General features: G+C 38.5%; 2 protein-coding genes across 2 annotated transcripts in view; both read left to right on the forward strand.

The window, feature by feature from the left end:
• mmp28 (matrix metallopeptidase 28) overlaps positions 1–7,705 on the forward strand; it is a 100,697-nt gene extending 92,992 nt beyond the window's left edge. The window contains exons 7-8 of the mRNA XM_028807031.2: positions 2,710–2,877; positions 7,065–7,705. Coding sequence (XP_028662864.2) covers positions 2,710–2,877; positions 7,065–7,468 — 572 coding nt within the window. The 3' untranslated portion in view covers positions 7,469–7,705. The remainder of the gene's footprint in view (positions 1–2,709; positions 2,878–7,064) is intronic.
• A 14,713-nt stretch (positions 7,706–22,418) lies between these two features.
• The window catches only part of LOC114656562 (GAS2-like protein 2A), a 32,106-nt gene continuing 30,559 nt past the window's right edge, over positions 22,419–23,965 (forward strand). Inside the window, exon 1 of the mRNA XM_028808203.2 lies at positions 22,419–23,192. Coding sequence (XP_028664036.2) covers positions 22,835–23,192 — 358 coding nt within the window. The 5' untranslated portion in view covers positions 22,419–22,834. The remainder of the gene's footprint in view (positions 23,193–23,965) is intronic.

A 23,965-nucleotide genomic window follows, 5' to 3' on the forward strand; every position in this document is an offset into this window, starting at 1 on the left:
ACCCATTTATCACATTATGGATTCAGGACTTTCTTTTAAATCATTCACAGACACTCAAAGTACAGGACACTTTTTTACAAAATCATTCATTAAAATACAGTAAAATACAGTATCGCCATTACTATTTACTCTATACGCAAGTGACCTGAGACAGAACAATGACCACTGCTCCATTATCAAGTATGCTGATGACACCATGCTCATATCTGGGAAGGATGAAAGCTACTACCTAAATCAAGTGGACTGTATGGTAAACTGGGGCAATAAAAACTATTTCACTCTGAATATAAATAAGACCATAGAAATGATATTTGATTTTAAGAGACAGTAATCTCTATGTTCACCCATTGTTGTTCAGGGGTAGGAGGTAGAAAAAGCGACTGAATATAAATACTTAGGAACTAACCTAGATAACAATTTTAACTGGAATTCAAATACAAAAAAAATTCTCTAAATGTAATCAACGCATATTTCTCTTCCATAAACTCAGATTATTTAAAGTAGACAAGGACCTCATGTTGTCCTTTTATCGCCATATGATCCAGTCTGTCATCACTTTCAGTTTCATTGCCTGGTTTAGTAGTCTGATAAACCAAAATTAAAAAATGCTCCAGCAGATTACTAAGCATGCAGCTAAACTTATTGGGACTGATGTAGATGATCTGACAAGTGTGTGTGAGGACAACGCTAAAGAAACTGGAAATCATTTCAACTGATGATAGACATCCATTACATTTAGAACTTAACTTCAGTAAATCAGGAAGGATAGTGACTTTGAAAACCCACACAAATCACTCCAGAAATTTCTTTCTTCCTTGTGCCATATGACTTTTTAATACGGAATATTGGAGAAAATTATTATGGTTTGATATGTATCCTGTAACCATTTTTGTGTAAATCTGCAGTATCATACTGCCTTACCTTAACCTGTCTTGTCTCTATTTGTTTTGTTTTAGTTCTTTCTGTCTGTTATTAGATGCAACTGAGAAAGCAAATTTCATGTTTTCTTGTGTAAACATGACTAAATAAAGAAACCTTGAAACATTTAGCTGCTGTGTGAGTTGAGCTCTGTCACATTGGCCTTTCTGTGCAGTATGTGGCTGATGATAAAATCAAATCACTTCCACTGTAATAAAAGTGAATACTTAATGATCACAGCTCTGCAAGCTGAAGTCAGCAGTATGTATACATTTAACAAAATGCTGATTACAGTTCCCATAGTCCCTGAAGACAGATGAACAATCTGTAAATGCTAGTCAGTGTAATATAAAAAATAAACTGTATTTTATAGCCTTTCTTCGCAATTTTCCTTATGTTTCATTTTTATCCTTCAGTACATCTCTCTATTATTAAAAAAATCTTGAGACAAGATGAGACTATTTCCAAGAGATTTTTTCAAGTCCCGCAAGATGAGACTATTGCCCTTCTCTCAACCATTTACGGTTAACGGCCCACCTCCCATTCGTGTGAATTCTTTTGTCAGACACAGTTCCTGCTCTCTCAGCTCTTATAATTTTTTTAAGTTCCCAATAAACGAAGACTTATTATGTCCAACTCTTATTGAATGATTGCATCCCAAAGGGTTATCAACAGAAGAAATGAGTACAAGGGCATTCCTAGCACCGAGAAACGATGAAGTCAAATGAATTTACGAGAAAACTGTCAATCGGTTACACGGCAAATTGGTTAAATGCATATCAATTGACTCTGCTGAAACAGTTGGTGGTGATGGTGTGGAAGATGAAAGCATCAGCTTACAATATCCCGTAGAATATCTATAACTGTTAACATTATCCGGTCCTCCACCGGCCGAATTACTATTGAAAGAAGGATGTATCGTAATGTTATTGCATAATTTATGTTTGAGTGAAGGGCTATGCAATAGGACAAGATTAGTTGTATTCAAAATTCTGACATATAAAATTTTAACAGACAACAAGAAAGGTAATCTAGTACATCTTCTGTGGAAAACATTAGACACTAAAGGAGATCTGCCATTCGTGTTAAAATGTTTACAATTTCCTGTTAGAATAGCTTTTGCTATGTCAATCGACAAATACAGGGACAAACCTTCAAAGTCGGCTTATTTATTAGAGAGAAATAACGATATTATACGTTGCATTGTCTAATTACTTGCTGTAATGTAAAATAGTTAGGTCTATTATGCATATGTAAAAATTCCCATGAAAAGAACAATCTACTGTATTTATTTATTGTACACCCACTTCCTCATGCGCAAGTGGCAGAGCCGTGAACTGATTCACCCGCGTGGGTGTTGGCAAGCGAAGCGAGCAGGGGCCCGAGCCCCCTAGTATAGAATAAACATAAAAAGGCATTAGGAAGTGAATTATCCAGGGCGGCTGAAGTCACGGCACAAGTTAACAGAAAAATGCCTTTTGCTGCATCAGTCATTAACAGCATAGCCAATGGCTCTGCCCAATTGTATAAATGTTTTTCTGGTGATTATTATCATATACATTTCTTTACAAAGAAAACACAGATTGTGTGTTTATTTTTTAAATAGAATCTTTCCTTCTAATATTAGTATGTTTGCATCTAACAAAGTTAAACACAAAATAAATATGGAAAAGGCCCATAATTTCAAACCCAAAAAAAAGTTTACTTTTGTTCAGTGCTGGGGGAGTGCAGCATTGAATCTTAAATCTGAATTTTACACCTACATTTTCTTATTATTCTTATCACTTGTAGATATGAATCACACAGTTTACATCTTCAAGGACGGCCTTTATTGGACAGTGTCCCCAGAAGGAGAAGTGAGCAGCCCGCAATACCTCCAAAAGAGGTGGCCTGGACTTCCTCCTGCTATCGAGGCTGTCTCTGTGTCGAAGGCTGATGGAAAGATCTACTTTTTTAAAGGTAAACTGACTAATTTTGTTTAGAGATTTCTCCAGAAAGTGCAAGTCTCTATGGTTGCATTGGGTTTTCCTTTCGCATTTAAAATATGTTCATGTTATGTAAATTTGTGGCTCTAAATTGACCTTGGTCAAGTGTGTGTGTGTTTTTGTGTGAAGGAGAGTGTAAACCTTGTTCAGATCTGATTTTCACTCTCCATGACCCTAGAGTGAATCATTGTGCTAGGAAGTTATTAGTTAGATGTGAGGAAAGTGACATTAGAGATGGTGGGCACCCTGTCTAGAAAGAGTGAAATCTTTGATTCTTAAATTAATATGCTTTGAAAGCAAAACTTTTAAAACACTATACACACACACACACACACAAGGCCTTGTCTATTGTATCCACAAATGATATTCCATATTTCAACTGAGTAGTTTCAGTGCTTTTTTTCATAGTTCCACTACCTTGCTTGTTTCAACCTTCATATGTGGAAAAGATGTTAGTGTAAAATCCTGGTGATATTGTTGTCACTTTGTAAACGTCAAATTTCTTTCCGAAACCTTAAAAATATCTGTCCCTCTGTTCTTGCTGGATCATTTTCTGATCTTTTAGTGTCTTCACCTATTCCATCAACACTAGATAGTCTTGTTGACCACTATAACTCAGCCCTTCATTCAGCATTAGATAAAACAGCTCCTTTAAAACATAAGGAGGTTTCCTTTAAGCGTTCAGCTCCTTGGTATAACTCAGAATTGCGATCTATGAAAGCAGCTGGCCGACGCCTTGAGAGAATGTCACGTAAGACTGGTCTCACCATATACATCCAGGCTTTCTCTGACCATCAAAGGGCTTACAGGGCTGCATTAACTGCCGCGAAGAACACACATTATGGCAGAATAATAGAAAGTGGCCATGACACTGTAGTTAATAAATTACTTCAACCTTCATCTGGCCCAATTACCTCCTCTACTGAAGTCCGTGAAAAATTCCTCCACTTTTTCCGCAATAAAATTAAAGATCTAAATAATTCAACTAACATAAATCCATCATCCATTTATATCCTTCCCTGTCTTCCCACTCCAACCAGCTCCTTCTCTAAATTTTCTCCAGTCACATCGGCATTTGTTAATGACCTGCTTTGTAAGATGAGGCCGACTACTTGTGTACTGGACCCCATCCCCACCACACTTCTTAACTCTTTGAGGGCTGAATATTTTTTCCAAAAAACTTTTCTGGAAAGCACATAAAGCAATGGTGCACACATAAATCAACATAAAATGTCTGTTGATAAGTGCTGTGGATGCTGTTGGCGCATGTTTGGCGTTTCTGGCGGCAGTCGCTGTGCAGGGGCACCTCGATGGGCAGTAGGAATGCACGGTGGGCCAGCTGCCTGGCTGTCTTCGCACAGCAGGTGGGTGGTGGTCGCAGTGTGATGCAATCTGGTTTGTACCTCTTGTCGTCATATGTGGTGGTCCTCCCAGGTGAACGCTACATGAAAATGTTCAGCCCCACGATCAGCTGGGGATCGATCAGATGATGCTGGTACCTCACTGTCGTTTTTGATATCCATCTCCAGGTTGGAGTCCAACAAGTCAGAGTCCTATTCAATGAAATTACGTGAAATGTCCATGGAGTATTTAGCTTTGCACATTTGCTTTGGTCTCTCGCCAGATGGCAATGCCATTTTAGAGGTTGTTTGCTCTTCACTACTCACACACGCATAGGTATTCGAAGTTAAATTGACAAAGCTATGTAACTGTCCTTCTACCAAAGAGAGTCGAACTAAAATGTAAGGGCGAGTTTTGTTGCAGTTTACAGCTGATTACCGTCCCCTACCCCTGAATTTTGACAAAAGTCGACATCAGCCCTGAAAGAGTTAAATCCTGCCTTCATGCCATAATCCCGACTGTTACGACTATAAACAATACATCCCTCGACACTGGGTTTGTGCCAGTCACTTTTAAAATTGCTTCTGTAACCCCCATGTTAAAAAAGTCTGGTCTTGAAGGTGACAATCTTAACAATTTTCGGCCTATTTCACAATTACCTTTTCTGTCAAAAGTTCTTGAGCGTGTTGCAGCCTCCCAGCTCACCAATTACTAAACCTCTAATAATTTGATGGAACCCTTTCAGTCTGGTTTCAGGGCACAGCACAGCACAGCACATTGATTTGCTTATGACAGCAGACTCTGGACAAACCAGCATATTAATTCTCACTGCAGCATTTGACACTGTCAGACATGACATTCTACTGTCCAGAATGGAGAACATGCTGGGTATCTCTGATACTGCCCTCCAGTCGTTCAAGTCCTATCTGACTGATAGGCAAGAGTTTGTTAGTCTTGGCAACAGCAGATCCAGCTCAGCGCCAGTCAGGGCTCTGTCCTCGGCCCTCTGCTCTTCTGTATTTATATGCTTCTCCTTGGCTAAATTATTCGTAGCTATGGACTGGGTTATCATCTTTATGCGGATGACACTCAACTCTATTTCATTGTCAAAAGTGCAACTTCATCGAGTTTTCTCAGCTCACAACTTGCCTCAGTGAAATTAAAACCTGGATGGAGCAGAACTCTTTAAAATTAAATTGCAACAAAACTGACCTCCTGCAAATTGGGACTAAAGTGCAACTTAATAAAATGAGCTCCTTTCCAGTCACTCTTGATGGTGATCTTATCAGACCTTCTTCTGATGCAAGGAATCTTGTTGTCATTTTTGATTCCTCCCTTTCTTATTCCGCCCACATAAACCACATTAAGAAACGTTCTTACTTTCACCTCCGTAACATATCCCATGTTCACTCCTTCCTCTCCTTTTCTAATGCTGAGAAACTTGTCCATACTTTTATCACATCCCGCATCGATTATTGTAACTCACTGCTGGCAGGTGCCCCTTCTAATCTTATATCAGAGCTCCAGTTGATTCAAAACTCTGCTGCAAGAGTCCTTACACGAACCAGCAGCAGCGAGCACATCACACCCATCCTGCTTCACGTTCACTGGCTCCCTGTGTCTTACAGGATTGAATATAAAATTCTATTAATAACCTACAAAGCTTTAAATGGCCTTGCCTTTCATCAGTGACCTTCTCCATCGCTATGCTCCTGTCCGCCTACTAAGGTCCTCTGATTCTGGTAATCTTGTTGTGCCTCACACTATCCTGCACTCTATGGGTGACAGGGCCTTCAGCTCCATAGCACCCAGACTTTGGAATGACATCCAAAAATTAATTAGATCAGCTGACTCCATGAATTCTTTTAAAAAACAACTTCAAACTCATCTGTTCAGGAAGGCTTTTAACTTAACATTCTGCCCTTTCTTTCAGTTTACCTCTGTGTCCAGGTGCTCAGGATAATTTGTGTGTCTGTTATATCACAAATTAGGTTATTTGTTAAGTTTTTCTTTTAGTATTGAATTTAGTATTTTACTCTGGTTTATTGTCCTTTATTATATTTAATGCTTTGTTATCTGTTTCATTGTTCTATTCAGGAAAACATTTGTATCCAATGTTATATATACCCTGCTGTTTTTTTTCTAAGACTATGTGAAGCGCCTTGAGCATGGGAAAGGCGCTATATAAATAAAATGTATTATTATTATTATTATTACTTGGTTTGAATCTGTCTCAACATGAAAAGGTGAGAATTCTGCAGCAAAGCATTATTGCTATGGCTGCCATTTTTAAACACAGGATTCCCAATGCTGGCATGATGGGCTCCAGCTTTCTTCCCTGCAGTTTAGACTTAGAAATCACACCTACAGTTTAATTCAGTGCTAATCTGTTTTATTAGGTAAAGTTTATAAGATGGAAAGTAAAATGTAAAATTACATGGTACGATGTGTCTAGTGCAAAAGATTGACAAAAAAGCAACTAGACTGATTCCAGGAATATACATTGGAGTCTAGCTGAGATTTCAAAATGAGTTCTTCAACAAGAACACAGGACACAAATGGAAGCTGGTTAAGGGTAAACCTCACAAAATATTAGAATGTTGGTCATTTATTTAAGAAATCTACAGGTTCCTGACTGAAGACAAAGTAGGGTGGGCATGCTGTAGTACTTTTGGTACCTTCAATGCAGAACTGGGTGATATTTTACAAGAGCTAAGTGAATAGGGTTTGACAGACTATGTTGTTTTCAATGACCTCACCTTGTCAAAATGGTTCTGATTTTTTATTTTTTTCTCCTTTTTCACTTTCACTGCTCTCCAGGTGGACGGTGTTGGCGTTTTGATGGTGAAAATTTAGATGAACAGTTCCCCCAAAAAAATGGTATTATCGGCCTTCCCCGACACCCCGACTCTGCCTTTCATTTTCAACCTCTTGGACATATGGTGGTTCTAAAAGGCCCTCGCTATTTTGTATTTAATGAAGAAGCTCTTAGGGTTGAGCCCTACTACCCTAGGGGGCTATCTGACTGGAAGGGTGTCCCTATAAACACAAATGGAGTCCTCACCAGGCCAGACGGTCTGCTTTATTTTTTTAAAGATGATCGATTTTGGAAGTTTGACCCTGTCAAGCTGAAGGTGATCAGTAGTGGCCAGTGGGCCCAGGAACTAGGGTGGACTGGCTGTAAAATGAGAAGAGAAGAAGTGTCCAGTAATGCAATCAACTGAACTAAAGGGAATGAATCTGATACTGTAACCAAAGAAATTTGCAATCACACTTACAGTTTATTGTGCTTTTTTACTCAATAATTGTGTGTGTGTGTATATATGTATATAATTTCATAAAGTGCTTTTTTGTCAGCACCTTTCTTAAAAGAATTCAAAATGATACCCCTTTGGCCATTGAAAATGTGAGGGACACCAAGGTGACTGAGTTACAGCACTGTTTGGTCAATTTGATACAAACAGAGAATTACGCCTGCAGCAAAGTAGCAGCAGTTCTTTTTCAATGAAAAAAGCTATGCACTGTGTCTTTTTAAATACATACATACACATTGTTTTCTGAATATATTTAGCCTCTTGAAAAATTGAAATATTTTTATGTTACCACTTAAATTTTTATCCATCCACTCATTTTGTGCCCAGTCAGAGTTAGCAGGACCTTGATCCTGAAAGTGACATATGCAAGGCGGTGGATGGGACGCCCCTTAGTTGTAAGGCACATATACCCACACCTACAATGCATGCTCCCTCACACAATAACAGTTCACATTTGCCAAGCAGTTTTAAACCCCTAGGTAGTAACTGAAGTACCCCAATCAAAACTTCAGAAACATGCAGTCTCCACACCTAAGGCAGCGAAGACAAGAACTGAACTGGGATCCATGCATTGTAAGACAGACTTATTACATATGGCACCCTTTAACTCCCCAGACCATTACTTAGAGAAAGTGCCTTTAGAAGCGATTACTGTTTTGAGTGTCTGTCGGGATGAAGTTAGCACATCAAATTTGGGGATTTTTTTTTTTAGCTTTTGTTTCTTGCAAATGTCTTTAGGCAATGTCAGCTTTGAGGGAAGGTAGTCTTCAAGTCTTTCTACACATGTTGAGATGGATTTGAATCAGACATTCAGATCATTCACACAAGGACCTTTGCCTTTGTGTCCTGCATTACATTATCTCTTTGAAAATATTCTGAAGGTCATTAGCTCAGCACTTCACCACATGAACCCTTTAGAATCATCTGTAATGCTGTTGGAATTTGATCTAAAACATGATGTGATCTTCATTTACGTCTTAATAATGGATAAAGAGTATTGGATACACCAAATATCCCACACAAAAGCTTTTTCAATATCCATTTAATATATTGATCCAACATTTACTGTCTGCTGGAAAATACTCAGTCTGATGGTTTATGCCCAGGAGAAACTGACACCTCTATAACTGGTTTCAGATTAACGTTTCCTGTGCTGGATACAGAAGCTTGCCTTGGCGGTCATTTGGACTGTTACTGTTTACAGAGTCATATTTTTGGATTGTTTTATATAAGGAATTGCACACTTCTGGATGTTCAATAACCCCTCATTTGGTTTAAAGCTCAGCATTTTTTATTTGCATATTGGTTTTATAAATTATATTAAAAGAAGTGAGTTAAACGTCAGTCAGCCATATAATGCGCTACGATAACAGAATCAAACCCAGCATTCCCTGCTCTGTCTGTCTACAAGGCAAGAAATCAGAATGTTATTACTTGTAGATGTTGATGCACCCTAAAGGTCATCAGAGGTTCAGCATCACTTATTAGCTAAGAACAACATTAATTAATATCTCCTATATTCTGAAGATGTTTTCAGTAGTTCCTCTATTTGACTTTTCTCATTTTAAGTAAAATGGGATATTCTTTTCCCACTGTGTGGTAGTAGGTGGGTAAGAATCTTCCTGGTGAATAAGAAATAGTGATGTGCGAGCAGTGTACTGTAAGACTTCACGGTATATTTCTCATTGGGCCTATAGTGTCTCATTGGGGTTGCTCCAAAAACAACTGTTAAAAAGTTAGGGATTAATATGAATCTGAAACTGTCTCAGAAATGAAACAAATTAGAAAAAGACCTAAGGATGCAACACAATTTGTGACATGGGGTGGCAGGTGCCTGATGACAGCTTTTACAACTTGTATATTTTGGATAATTTGAGAGAAATGTGTGTGATGTGTAATTTTAAGTTGACATTAGACCATATTTCATGCAAAATGATGGGGATAATATTTTATTGGTACCTGACGTCCATGTATTTTCTGACATTCTGATTGAACAGTTCAGTTCCAAGCCCTGCTTCAGGGGTGCGCTCTTCTGAAAAAATGGCAAAGTCTGGAGATGCTACTTAGGTCTTCATTGCTGCTAATAGTTTAATTTCTACAGTAGATATTAAGGAAAGAACAGGAAAGTCAACTGGGTTTCTTTTACCAAAATCTCTAACTTGTAGCATCAAATGTGTTGGTGAAAAGATGTTTTTGAGACGGAGCTGAAGGTTGTAACAACATTATTAATATATAAATCTATAAAGCATTTTTGGTGTGTTAAAAATGATGTTGTTTAAGGTTTGCTAGATTAGGCAATTGTCTTTTAAAGGTACAACAGATAGTAACATCTTAGTCTTAAAACTTTTCCTGGGTTGACTCCATATTCTGAGCAAATGTTGAACCAATGGATTTCTGCTTAGTTGGTGGTAATTAGTAGGGTTGGTACATGGAGTAAAGTATATAGAGAAGAGTTAAAGGAATAATCAATTCACAAATTACATTTTTTACATGTTACTTACCCCATGTTTTATGTAACGATGGCCAAGAAAAACATTTGATCTTATGTTTTTGTGGAGAACAGAATGGAACCTAATGTTGATCAATGCTGGACAAAAACAAAAAATATAAAAACATCTATGAAAATATCTCACATTACATTGTCGCATAATCAACACGTCAAGTCATCCAGTTGTATGCTCAGAATGTACAAAATGCATGTATTTTTTGCTAAAATATAATTAAATGAATGCCTCTGGAAAAGTAGTCTACAAAACAGAAATCCTTTCACATAGTGACATGCTTTTGAATAGATGACAAGACTCTTGACCAATAAATGAGGAGGAGAAGTGGGTCTTCAATTTAAAAGTGTGACACCATGTGAAGGGGCTTCCTGTTGTGGACTACTGTCATTTTCTGGTAAGTAGTAAGTAACATCATTTTTGAGTGAAGTATTCCATTAAGGTAGAATTTCCTGTCCTTGGCTAACTAATCCTTTTTTTAAAGGACTGTAATATACAAAAAATCTATATATATAAAAATGGAATGGGTGGGTCGTCGGGTGGGCCTTTTTTTCATTCCGTTGAAAGACACGCCCTACTCACTGGACAGTTAAAAACACCAATCAAACTAATGATGACATCAAGTATTACCCAATCAAAAGTAGGAAAGGAGGCATCTTCATAAAATGCGTGTGGGATGATTTGCATGAGACGCTGCTTTAAAAAAAAAATGATAAAAAAAATACGGGATAAATCCCGTCCAGTATTGATTCAAAACGGGACGCGCAATTTCATTCTCAAACGCGGCACGATTCCGTATTTTAAAGGACGGGTGGCAACCCTACAGTGCCAGGTAACCACCCATACAATCACATTGTGATTCAGACTAGGAATGCAATGAATGTAATTACCCCGATCTACATACAAGGCGAAAGTGTTGCAACATTCAAAGATGATGGTTTGGGATAAGTACACCATACAACATAAAAGAGCTTATGAAGCCTTGAACCGAAAAAAGCAACATCTCAGAGATCGTAAAAAAAAAAATAGGAGCTAATGTCGTTTTACTCGCTGTAGATTTTAGTCAAACATTACCAGTTATTTCACGAGGGAGACCAGCACATCAACTCAACGCGTGTTTAAAATCCATGCTTCTCCCACGCTCGGTTATATGTCGCGTGTTCTCGGGTAGGTGCACCAAAAAATGTATACATTTAAGTATGTAATGGGCAAACAAAAAATGAGGTATACCCGAAGGCACAGCAGTAGTACTTAATGTAACTTTACTTCTTAAATGTTAATGTTTTACTGTTTAATAATTTATACGCTTCTTATATGTTGTTCAAATTCTTTTATCAAAATACCACTGACAGCGCAATGCACGATAACATCGAGTGAATACACCATACGCATCCGCCCACGGCTGCCCTGCTGTGCGCAGATAGGAGTTGATTGTACAATAAAATAAAATAAAGATAAAAAGACTAAAACAATCATCACCCATAAAGCGGATAGTAGACGTGACGTACTATATGTGTACCACATTTCAAGTGTATAGGTGCAACGGTTTGCGAGCTACAGGTCATTTAAAATCCTGGACAGACACACAAATTGCCACGGTAGCAAATTACAGAAGAAGATTTTACTGTTTAATAATTTATATTTATATGAAATGTGCTTCTTATATATTACTTCATATTCTCATATGATAATGATGTTAATGTTTATATTGATTTCTGTGTTATTAAAACTGCATGTATGTGTGTATATGTATATATATATATATACGAGCTGTATATACCCGGCGTTGCCCGGGGCAGAAGTAACCTAATCGGTCAAACACTTACATATATACCAAAGTAAACCTAATTGGTCAAACAGTTACATAAATACAAAAGCAAACCTAATCGATCAAACAGCTTCATATATACAGAAGCGAACCTAATTGGTCAAACAGTTATGCATGTGCAGAATGATTTTACAAACATTATGCATGTTAACAATCATTAAAAAGAAAAGATTGAGGAACTGTTCTTCTATATGTGATGAAGCCACTAATAAGACAGATTTTTTTCAGGACCCAGCTGTTTCATAACTAAACTACTGCCACCCCAAAGTAATGCCTAATAGTGGTTTTTGGGGTAGCTGTGGAATAAAAAGGGTGTTTTTTAGTCAGTAAGAATCTGACACTACCCTTCAGTACGGGCTGAAGGGTGCTTATGTAAGGTTTTACATCGTTCCCGTATGGAAAAAAAAACATACTAAACTTTTTTTTCATCATTACAGATAATCTCAGTCAAATGGAAGTACGCATTCTCAATTTATTTTTATCTAATTTTTACTTTTTCACAAAGCCATCCCATGCCAATTTGTATGAATAAACTTTTGCTAGAGAGTTAGCAAAAGTTTATTCATGCACATATTTTAATACGGATAATCTATCTCTAATCAAGGTTCTCATTTTCATTCTAATTTAAAATAATAATAGATACTCATTTTTTTCTTCTGTTTTAGAAAAACCAATCTATGCCACCTACGTCTTCGTCAAGTCAGCTTCATCCAGCTTCATCACATATAGAAGAAGAGTTCCTCAATCTTTTCTTTTTAATGATTGTTAACACGCATAATCTTTGTAAAATTATTCTGCACATGCATAACTGTTTGACCAATTAGGTTCGCTTCTGTATATATGAAGCTGTTTCATCGATTAGGTTTGCTTTTGTATTTATGTAACTGTTTGACCAATTAGGTTTGCTTATGTATATAGATTAGCTGTTTGTCCGATTAGGTTCGGTTTTTTTATATATGTAACTGTTTGACCGATTAGGTTTACTTTGGTATATATGTAAGTGTTTGACCGATTAGGTTACTTCTGCCCCGGGCAACGCCGGGTATATACAGCTCGTCCTATATAAATATGGTAAAACTTGAAACGTAATAAAATGTGAGAAAGTTCAAGGGGGGGATCATTTATAGATATTATTGAGCACTTTACAATTTTAATAAGTTCACATCTAAAATGTGAATCTGGAAGAAACTACCTTGTTTGTCTATGTATAGCATTGATTGCTGAAATTGGTTAATTTGACAGCATCATGTTGTCATGTTATTGTGTTTCCTGCTTTTAATTTAACAAACATTATCAAAGGAGGGAATGTCAGGTTATTCCATATTTTGTAGCTTTCTACTTCGGATACAGTCTGTCTATTACACTTTCATTAGGATGATTGTTATTATGTAATAAACACGACTTTGTTCTGAAAGTGTTATGTCTGAATAAAACACAAGAACAATGAGTTTTTTATGTTTAAAATTTGGAATCACATAGAACTCAACTATCCATCCATCCATCCATTTTCCAACCCGCTGAATCCGAACACAGGGTCACGGGGGTCTGCCGGAGCCAATCCCAGCCAACACAGGGCACAAGGCAGGAACCAATCCTGGGCAGGGTGCCAACCCACCGCAGAGAACTCAACTAGTATATTTAATATAGTAATCATTAATATATTTTGCAATAAAGTTTCAAATCATGCAATATTTATGTCTCTAGTTGGTCCCACTTTCTTGACTTTCACTGTTCTGGATGAACTGAATGGGCTGTTTATGTCGCCTTAAGTACAGTACAATTGAAACAGACCAACAGAAATAACTGAACAACAAAACAAAGAGACAAAATGTTTTTGAACAAGTGGGGTTGTCTGTAGTTACTGTGGTTGCCTTCACATGGCCTTGTTTGTACTAAATACTGTAAATAAATCACATGCCTAGACCATCCACACTTCTCTTCTGTCTTAACTCCTGGTTTTGTGTTCTCATAAAATATTTTCTGAAAGAAACTCACATGGCATTACCAAAATAAAGTTGCTAGAGTATAGTAAACAGTGAGTGTTTTGTTGTCCATTGGTGCTTAACAGTAACCAACTACATACACTCCTTGGGACATTTCTGTACAGTAAATGTAACCATCCACCCATATGTCCATTACTTGGTCAGGGAAGGCTGGCATCTACAGGCAAAGCAGTTAAACCTGGAAAGTGTGACAGCTTACAGCAGAGCACAATTATTTACACACCCACCTACCCTTAAATAAAACAAGGCCACTTTAGAGTCTCCAGTTTGCACATCTTTTGGCTGTAAGAGGAGGACAGAGTCCCAGAAAAAAATCCCACATAAACATGAAAAGAACATGGATAAGGCACCTGAAATAGTATCAATAATGATACTGCCACCATAGTGTCCTCAAAACTAATATATATATATTATAAAAAAATCTTGTAAGGATGGAAGGAGATGAGATGTGATTTTCACTTAGTATATGTACAGTAATCCCTCGCTACTTCGCGGTTCACATTTTGCGGATTCACGACTTCGCGGGTTTTTAAATACAAGTGATTGCCCGCCTATCGCGGAAGTTATGTTCCAGACCCATCAGCAACAGGAGAAAATCCGCGATATAGAAAGACCATATAAATAAACATTTTTTTAGTTTAAGCCTTAAAATACCCATCCCACATGCTTTAAACACATGTAAACTTATAAAACACACTTTGTTAACACATATGATATGTGGATGTCGGGCTAAGGATATGAGTAACATCTCACTATTATAAAACATTTTAACTTCACGCAAGACAAGACAGTGAGACAGGAAAATTGGTGATGTACAGGCTTTTAAATTATTGACATGCAGAGCGACAAGCAGCACAAACCCAGCACAAAGTCCACTTCTCCTTAGCGTTCATTCAGCTCCCCACCCCCTTGACAATGCGAATTGGCAGGAGCGTACTGCGCTTCAGGGGAGGGGGGGTTTGAGCGAAGGTGCGTTCAGCCCTCACACACCCCCACTCCTCCTCCTCCTTCCGATCGCGCAGAGCGACAAGCAGGCATTTTGGCAGAAGCAGCACAAAGTCCATTTCTGCTCTGCTCAGAGTTCAGCTGCCCCCCTTCACAAAGCGAGTGCAGACACATTGACGTCTGATCGCTGCGTGTAGTGTGCAGTGTTGGTCTGCGGTGTTTAAGAATGTAGAAAGTGTTTAAGAGCATAGGAAGTGTTTATAAGAGTGTGGGAAAGGTTAACAAGAGAGTGAGAAAGGTTTATAAGAGTGTGGGAAGGGTTTATAAAGCCTTAAAATATGTATAAATAATAAAATAAATATAGGTCGCTACTTCGCGGATTTTCACCTATCGCGGGGGGCTCTGGAACGTAACCCCCGCGATAGGTGAGGGATTACTGTAATGCAAAACTGACTGACTCATTCACTCACTCACTTGTTCACTCGTTAACAAAAACACTGCTTCCTGTTTAGTTAAAAAGCTGAAATTTGGCAGGATGGTACATCTAGGGCAGTAGGTATCTACTAAGAAAGAGTATTTCAGTATATCAATATTCACACAAAAACTAAATACTCAAATTTCAAAAATGCTTTGACTGATTAGACTGAAATTTAGTGACACTAAAAAAAAAGAAAACTAGCCAACATGTTTTTTTATTTGTCAATAAATTTTTATTGATATTTATTAATATGATGCTAACATACATGCTCTGCACTGCACTGACAGGGGACTTTATGCAAATAAATCAAGAAGCAGATGTGATTGATGGAACACGTGACTCACACTACTAACCAATTGGGTGGAAGAATGACTGAAGACACGGTGGTGTCCTGGACAGGAGAAAAAGAGACATGATCATGTTGTGAATGGAAAGAGAAAGTTTGGCAAGGCACAAGGAAGATGCAAAACTCAACGGTTAAGAATTTACATTTTTTGCTGTTGATTATCGGCCCTCTGACAGGCACACTGGTTCCCTAGTCACAGTGCTGACACACCCACTGCTCTTTGATTGCAGCACTTAATTTCCACAAAAATGATTACAGTGCCTATAGAAAGTCATCATACCCTTTTGAAATGGTTAATTTACTAGCCATACAGCTTGAAATCAAAAACCATGCTCAAAAAAACTTTTACCAGCTTTTTTTAACAAATGTTGCCTTCCAACATCTGACACACTATTGAAAAGAAATTGACCAGCTCAGAAAATGAATTGAAAAATGAAAAACAAGAATGGCAGGATTGGAAAAGTCATCACTCCCCTGATTAAATATTTAGTAGAGCCACCATTTGTTTTATTTACAGCCAGCAATCTTTTTAGTTATCTTTACTAGCTCTGTACACCGAGATTAGGGAATGTTTGCCCATTCTTCCTTGCAGAATTGTTCGAGTTCAGTCAAATTCCGTGGTGAGTGGCAATGGACTGCTCTGTTCAAGTCCATCCACAGACTTTCTATTTGATTTAAGTCAGGACCTGAAATGACCACTCACATACATTCACCTTCTTGTCCTTAAACCACCATGTTGTTCTTTTTGTGGTATATTTAGGATTGTGGTCATGTTGGAAGGTAAATGTCTAGCAGAGGGATGCAGGTTTTCCTCAAGAATTTGGGTGTACTTGGCAGCATCCATTTTCCCTTCAATCCTGACCAATGACCCAGTCCCTGTTGAAGAGAAACAGCCTCACAACATAATACTGCAACCAGCATGCTTCACAGTGGGTATGTGTTTTGGATGGTGTGCTGTGTTTGCTTTTGCCCAATGTCAATTTTTGTCTCGTCTGACCATTGCACCTTTTTCCACATGACAACAGAATCTCCCAGGTGTGTTTTTGCATTGCGCAAAGGATACTGAATGCGGCACTTTTTCAGAAAAGGCTTCTTTATTGCCACGCTGTCATACAGACCAGCTTTGTGTAAAGTTTGAGAGATTGATGTCAAATGCACAGATCAACAAGGTCCAGCCACGAAGCCTTGTACGTCGTTCAAAGTTACCTTTGGCTTCTTGGTAGCCTCTCTGATCAATGCCCTTCTATCTTGGTCATCCAGTATAGATGGATGGCCTGATCCAGGCAACATTTTGGTGGTGCCATACACCTTCCACTTCTTAATGATGCTCTGACCTGTACTCAAAAGGATAGCTAAAGCCTTTGAAATCTTTCTGTAGCATTCTCCTAATGTGTGCCTTTCTACAACTTTATCCCAGAGTTCTTTTGACAGCACATTCCCAACCATGTTGGTTTCTTTTTAAGAATCTTGCACTACTAGTAGTGAAATCTTCAACTGGTTTTATTCTGAGGTGATCAACACCACTACAATGGATGTCAGATGGGGCAATTAGCCTAGTGTTTGACCTGGCTGCTGATTGGTTGTATCTGATTAAGGTTAGAATGGTACGTCCTAAGGGTATGATCATTTTACCAAACCAGGTATTTCACTAATTGATTTTTAATAATTATTCAAATTGTTTTAGAATCTTATTTTCACATTGACAAAGAGGGTTATTAATGTGTACATACAGCTAAAAAATTACTGAATTTATTTTATATTCTAAGGTGTAATGTGACAAAAGGTATAGATTTTCACAAGGTATGATGATATTCTATGGGCACGATATCGCTCTATTATAATAACAAAATCCTAAGACGAGACGTGACTTTTTCAGAGAGATACTTTTACGTCCTGCGAGACTTTGTGCCAAGGGATTTAACCGTGTCTGGAGCTGGAAATAAAAGACAAAGAGTAGATGACAAAGTAGAACATCGTAAAGAATTCAAAAACGTTGGCGCAATACACATGCAGAGCAGGTTAGAGATAATGAAAGTACTAAAATTCGAAAGTCTCAAAAAAATGATAGTAAAGATCACATTAGTGGAAACAAATGGAAATTATTACTCTGTGAAATAACAGAACAGCAAAGAATATATTATTCATATTTAAACTTTAAGTTGGATACTTGTAGATCATCTAATTCGTGTTGCCATCAGGGAAAAAAAAAGTAGTGTTTCTTCCCAATGAAGAGGCGTATCTGCGAGAATTAAAAGATTTGTTGTTTGGTGAAAGTGAAATCCACATACGCCAGCAGCAGAGACGTGTAGTGGCTGGCGTGTATCGCAGGCCCCTTGGTGAGCGAAGCAAGCAGGCGGAAAAGCCCCCTAGTAACTTAAGCAATAAAAACACAATATCTGCCTTACCACACCAGTCCATTACCTGTACAAGTTCCTCCTTTAGGCCTGGTGCTGCTGAGATAGGCTGAGGCCTCCACGACCTTGAACTTGATGATCTGATGTTATGTTAATAGTTCAAACTTTTTGTGCTTTTCATAAGCCAGTAAAGAAAGGATTTTTTGTTTAACAATGGTACAAAAAAGTAATGGCAGAATGTATACAGTAGAAGGAGAAACAAGAACCATAATGCTTGAGCAATAATGAATAATGAAATCATCTTACCAGCTGAATGAAAAATTTTGAAGTACAGCATGTTGGAATATGAGTTTTGTAAAACAAAGAGTATCACTGAATAACCCAAGATTAGAGTTGGGTAGAGGGAAAGTATAAGACATTTTAGTAATATAATGAAAAATCTAATTGGAATAGCGCCATTCATAATTTTAATATCACATTAATTGAGCTGTAGCAGCAATGATGTAACAACCAACTAAATTAGTAGCTGTGAATAAGTAACTCTCTATAACCTAGTGCATTTTCTGTCTATGAATGCAGTGACCATCAGGTGCCAACAAGTATTGTTAAAGTATTTCCTAAGACCCATGGTTATAACAAGTTTAGAAAAATAGATAGGTACATAGATAGATACTTTATTTGTCCCAAAGGCTCAAAAAAAAGATATATAAATCTTATTCTTCTTTTTTTAGCTGCTCCCGTTAGGGGTTGCCACAGCGGATCATCTTCTTCCATATCTTTCTGTCTTCTGCATCTTGCTCTGTTACACCCATCACCTGCATGTTCTCTCTCACCACATCCATAAATATTCTCTTAGGCCTTCCTGTTTTCCTCTTGCCTGGCAGCTCTATCTTTAGCATCCTTCTCCCAATATACCCAGCATCTCTCCTCTGCACATGTCCAAACCAACGTAATCTCGCCTCTCTGATTTTCTCTCCCAATCATCTAACTTGAGCTGACTCTCTAATGTCCTCCTTTCTAATTCTATCCATCCTCGTCACACCCAGTGCAAATCTTAGCATCTTTAACTCTGTCACCTCCAGATCTGTCTCCTGTTTTTTGGTCAGTGCCAACGTCTCTAACTCATATAATGTAGCTGGTCTCACTACCGTCCTGTAGACCTTCCCTTTCACTCTTGCTGATATCTGTCTGTCACAAATCACTCCTGACACTCTTCTCCACCCATCCCACCCTGCCTGCATTCTCTTTTTCACGTCTCTTCCACAATCCCCGTTACTCTGTACTGTTGAGCCCAAGTATTTAAACTCATCCACCTTCACCAACTCTACTCCCTGCATCCTCACCATTCCACTGACCTCCCTCTCATTTACACAGATATATAAATAATTATAGAAAAAAAATGTAATAAATACAAACCACAACCCCCCACCCCAACATACATAACAACTCCTGGCTTGGATAATTAAGGGTCACCTCCATACATAACAGGGTTGCAGATGGCATTAAGCTGAGGTCAGACCTGATCAGATTGACCACAGGTTTACATTTAAAGTCATTAACATTTGAATAGAACAAGTCCAGCTTGTGGTATCAATGAATGGAACACTATTTGAGGTAATAAAGTTGGATAAACTAACAAACCATAGTGGTGGAAAGTATCATCTTTATGCATTTTGAAAAGAAAATGTGCTACAAACAGTCTTAATTATCTACCGCTCTTGTTCAAATTGCATGCAGTCAAGTTCTCGAGAGACTGCGAGAGATTTTCAGATCAGCGTGACTGCAGCTTAGCGCTTCTGTACATTGAAAGACAGAACATGATGGTGTCCAGGTACTGATAAATATGAAAAGCATCTGCCTGCCATTTGACAGAAACCAAAGCAAAACAACTGATAAGTTATGTAACTATTTTCTCCTGAGTGCATTTGACAAGGCTGCATCAGCATGCTTACAGGATGAATTAAGTGAGACCAATTTTTGAGAGATTTATTTCTGGACAGTTTTATTAGCTTTGTACATTAAGAGTCCTCTCTTTGGAAGAGTGAGAATGTGGTCATCATTTTTATTTTTGGTTCTGTTTTCTTTATGTTCACCCATTTCTTCCAGTTCAAGTTGGCAAGAGCCAAAACTACAGTAATGATTTTTGCTTGAAACCCCAAAAACTGAAAAAACCTAGAATGCATAATAGTATTATTTTGCTTTTGTTATAAGAGATCTTAAAAATACTGTATAGCACATGCAAAATAATTTAGAATTTACTTCAATATTCTAGAGTAAAATAATTTTGCTTTTTATTGTGTAAAGTCTAATATACAAAAAATAAATATGATATATGGTACGAGGTGATCATCTGTAGTGGCTTACTGAATATTTGACCCACAATAGGCCCTTTATGAAGGCAACAAATCTGTGATGTGACGTACTATGATGTGAACACTTACAGATAAGGTCTATGAGGTATTTTATATATCTAGAATGGAATTCATCTATATGCTCTTTGGTCTTATTAACAGATGATATATTAAGAAGCAGTGAGATATAGTGTTGTTTTTGACAATCTGACATAATCAGCAATCATTGACAAACATTTTTTGCCAAGTTTGTGTATATTTCAGTGCCACGGAAGCTATACCTAAATTTCCTGTTAAATTAAAAACACAGTAATGAAAGTGAGCGCCATGGATGAATATGTCAGACAAACAAAATAAATATGCAAAGAAAAGATGCATTGTGAGATAGTGACAATACATTCTAAAATAAATGGTATGTGAGCAGAAAAAAGTGTCATGAAATTATTTATATTCTGTTTATATTTCAGTTCACTACACACACAACGTGAAATGAAAACTGACATTTTAAACCGTCAAAGTTGACAGGGTGGACTCTAGCGAGTAAGTAGTGTGTTTTAATTAATAAAATGTTGGGAGTGTGACAGTGTCCACCAAAGGACACATTTATCGCAGATACTTCAGATGAAGACTTCTGATGATAAATCCAGAACTCTTTGAATTAGTTACTTTTCACAATAAGTCTGGGTAAGCACTTATATCCGCCACAGTCACAACTTTGAAGACAAATTCAACAATCAAAAACACAGCACTCGCAGGGCCCACCCTCTCAAATATACGACGATTGAAAGTGACAGTTTTCATTTCAAGGCCCCTAAAGTGAATACAGTACTCCCCTTTTGGCCCACTGTCCACCAAAAGATCTGAGCATGTCACCGTTTAACAGTAAAATTTCATTTTTACGATTCTTCTGTTGGTGTTCTTGAAGCAACGTCACACCCCTTTAACATGTTTTAATGGTCAGGACCAACGTAGTTGTGGACCTCTGGTCTGTGCAGAGAATAGGGGTGGCGGGGAAGAACAACGGCAAGGCGTATCCGCCTGCATGGAGGAGTTCTACCTGGAGTTCATTTCCTCCTAAATATTGACTTTACAAATCCTTACAGCGCCTGGAAAATACGATCCTTTTTTCCTATAATCGTTATCCTTGTCAAAAATACTCACGTAGGCACCCCTACCGTCAGTAGTGTTAAGGAGTCTCCTAAATAAATGGGTGCGGCTGTGAAACACCGCCAGTCAACAATTATGTGCTACTTGTGGTGGGACGTTGTTTGAAATCTGTTTAAATTACTTTGAGCGCAGCGCAAGTTTTGACCTCCTAGATTATCAAACCGACTTTATACCAATGATCAAATGAACAGTAACAAGCACGCACGCACGCCATAATAATCAAATAAGAAAGAACCCCTGTCTAGACTAAGTAACGGTTTAGGGTCCTTCGCCTAAGCTGACGATAGAGATTTTTTTCAATAACATTTCAGCTTCTTTTCCAAATAAAACAACAAAGGCTGTGTTCTGATGTGACTAATTCAGATAACATCGGCTGTAGCGGACGCGCCCACGGGGGCTATGGAAGGCGATGCGCCTCTTGGCATCTCGTTAGACGGAGGCGCCGCCAGCTTTACGATGACACCTGGATTAAGTGCCAGGAGAGTCGAAGCCGCACCCCCCTGTCATCTGTCGCCTTTTCCACTGCCCGATCGGTCCTCTCACGGGACGCTGTTGTCCTTCAATGCTCGTGCCAAATTGTGCGTTTAAAAGTTATTATTCACGTATCCTTAACTGAAAATCGAATTCCTCGCAATAGTCCACACGCTGTTGTTAGTGAAATTCCTTTGTCACATTGCGGAACCTGTTGTGATAACACGCAGTAGTAAAGTGCAGACGTCAACAGCGACTTGTTTTTTAGCGGGCGTTTAGTCGTCAGACTGCGCGGGTAGCTGCGCAGCGCGTTTTTGAAGAGCTGTGACCACGCCCACTCGCGCGCCTTACAGTTGTTTAGTCTGAGCTGTTGCACAGAGACGCGCAGCTCAAAAATAGTTAAGGCAAGTGTTTGCCGCGAGCGCTCCGTCGCCTAGGAGAACGCCGCTCTTCTACAGGGTGAAACAAACACTCCGGGGCTCCTCGGGGCTTTTCTAACAGTCTCATCAGACGAGTAGCATTAAAAGTGTAATCTGTGCTTTGCAAAGACAGGAGGACGCCGAGCAGAGACTTCAGAGAAGGAGCTGTGAACCCCACTCACTCCCCATGAAAAGAAGGGTATCCAGAGCCACTTCTGCGATATGATTTTATAAAAAAGTGTAATTAAAAAAGCTATGCAGCACAATTGAAAGACTGGACACGTTCCTCATTCTGCAAACTCTACGCTTGACTTTGGATCTGTTTGCTCATCTCCGATCCCCAGACGGGAAAGTAGGGGAGTCCAGGCTTCATGGATATCTACTAAGAGCAGAGTACCCTCCTTGCACCTTCCATGGCAGGCATCCACAGCGCCACGACCAAGAGCATCAAGCCCTTCAGGTCCAGTGAAGAGTATCTCTATGCCATGAAGGAAGACCTGGCCGAATGGCTCTCGGAACTTTACGAAATCCACCTCTGTGTGGACAGCTTCTTGGAGGTCCTGGAGACCGGCTCGTTACTGTGTCATCATGCCAACAACGTGACGCAGGTTGCGGCGGAGTTCGTGGAGGAGAACCCTGCTGTGGCAGAAAAGCTGAAGCTGCCCAAGTCGGGGGTGACCTTTGTCAAGTCGGCCCAACCCGCAACTTTCTTAGCACGAGATAACGTGTCCAATTTTATCAACTGGTGTCGAAAGGAAATGGATATTAAAGGTACGTTATGAAGAAAGGTCTTGTAATGTGTGGGGGCATATGGGGATAATCCATATGGATGACAGCACAGGAATTTTAATATAAGGATGTCTTAAAAATGGGATAGGGCTTGGGTGCCTGCACCCTCACTCTGGATGCATACCAGGCAGGGATCTGTAACAGTCGTACAAACTAAGCCGTGAAGGTGAAGACCTAATTTCTCAAGAGTAAACAGTACATGTAATGTATAGAAGGAATACAGAAAAAAACAAACAAAATCTTAATTCACAAAACTGCTCATTCTGAGCTGGGTAGTGGGGAAGTTGGAGCCTTTTCCTGCTGACTTTTCCAGTTTTAAGTAAGCAATATGGAGACTGCAGTAGAGTCGGTATGTTTTAGCTGACGAAAGGCAGTTAAGAGTCTTTGAGATTCAGCTCACTGCTGCAGCAATATTCGTGTTGTGGCCAGTTTAGATTTACTTGTGCAAGAGTGATTGAATGTTTGTGTACACACACTTTGTGAAGTGCTGCCTTCTCCTTTCCAGTACTTTAGCTAACAGGGCATCGGCAGGAAAAAAAGAAAAATGTAAATGTGGCTATATTTTTAAGTTGATCAGCTTTGCTGGTTGTTTTATATCTATAGTATATACTGTGTATGTTTATATTTGTAAGCAGCAGTATATAATAATATTTTAAAATTTTTAAAATTTTCCCATTGGGATTAATAAAGTATCTATCTATCTATCTATCTATCTATCTATCTATCTATCTATCTATCTATCTATCTATCTATCT

This window comes from Erpetoichthys calabaricus, chromosome 8 (genome assembly GCF_900747795.2).
Source record: "Erpetoichthys calabaricus chromosome 8, fErpCal1.3, whole genome shotgun sequence".
Lineage (NCBI taxonomy): Eukaryota > Metazoa > Chordata > Cladistia > Polypteriformes > Polypteridae > Erpetoichthys > Erpetoichthys calabaricus.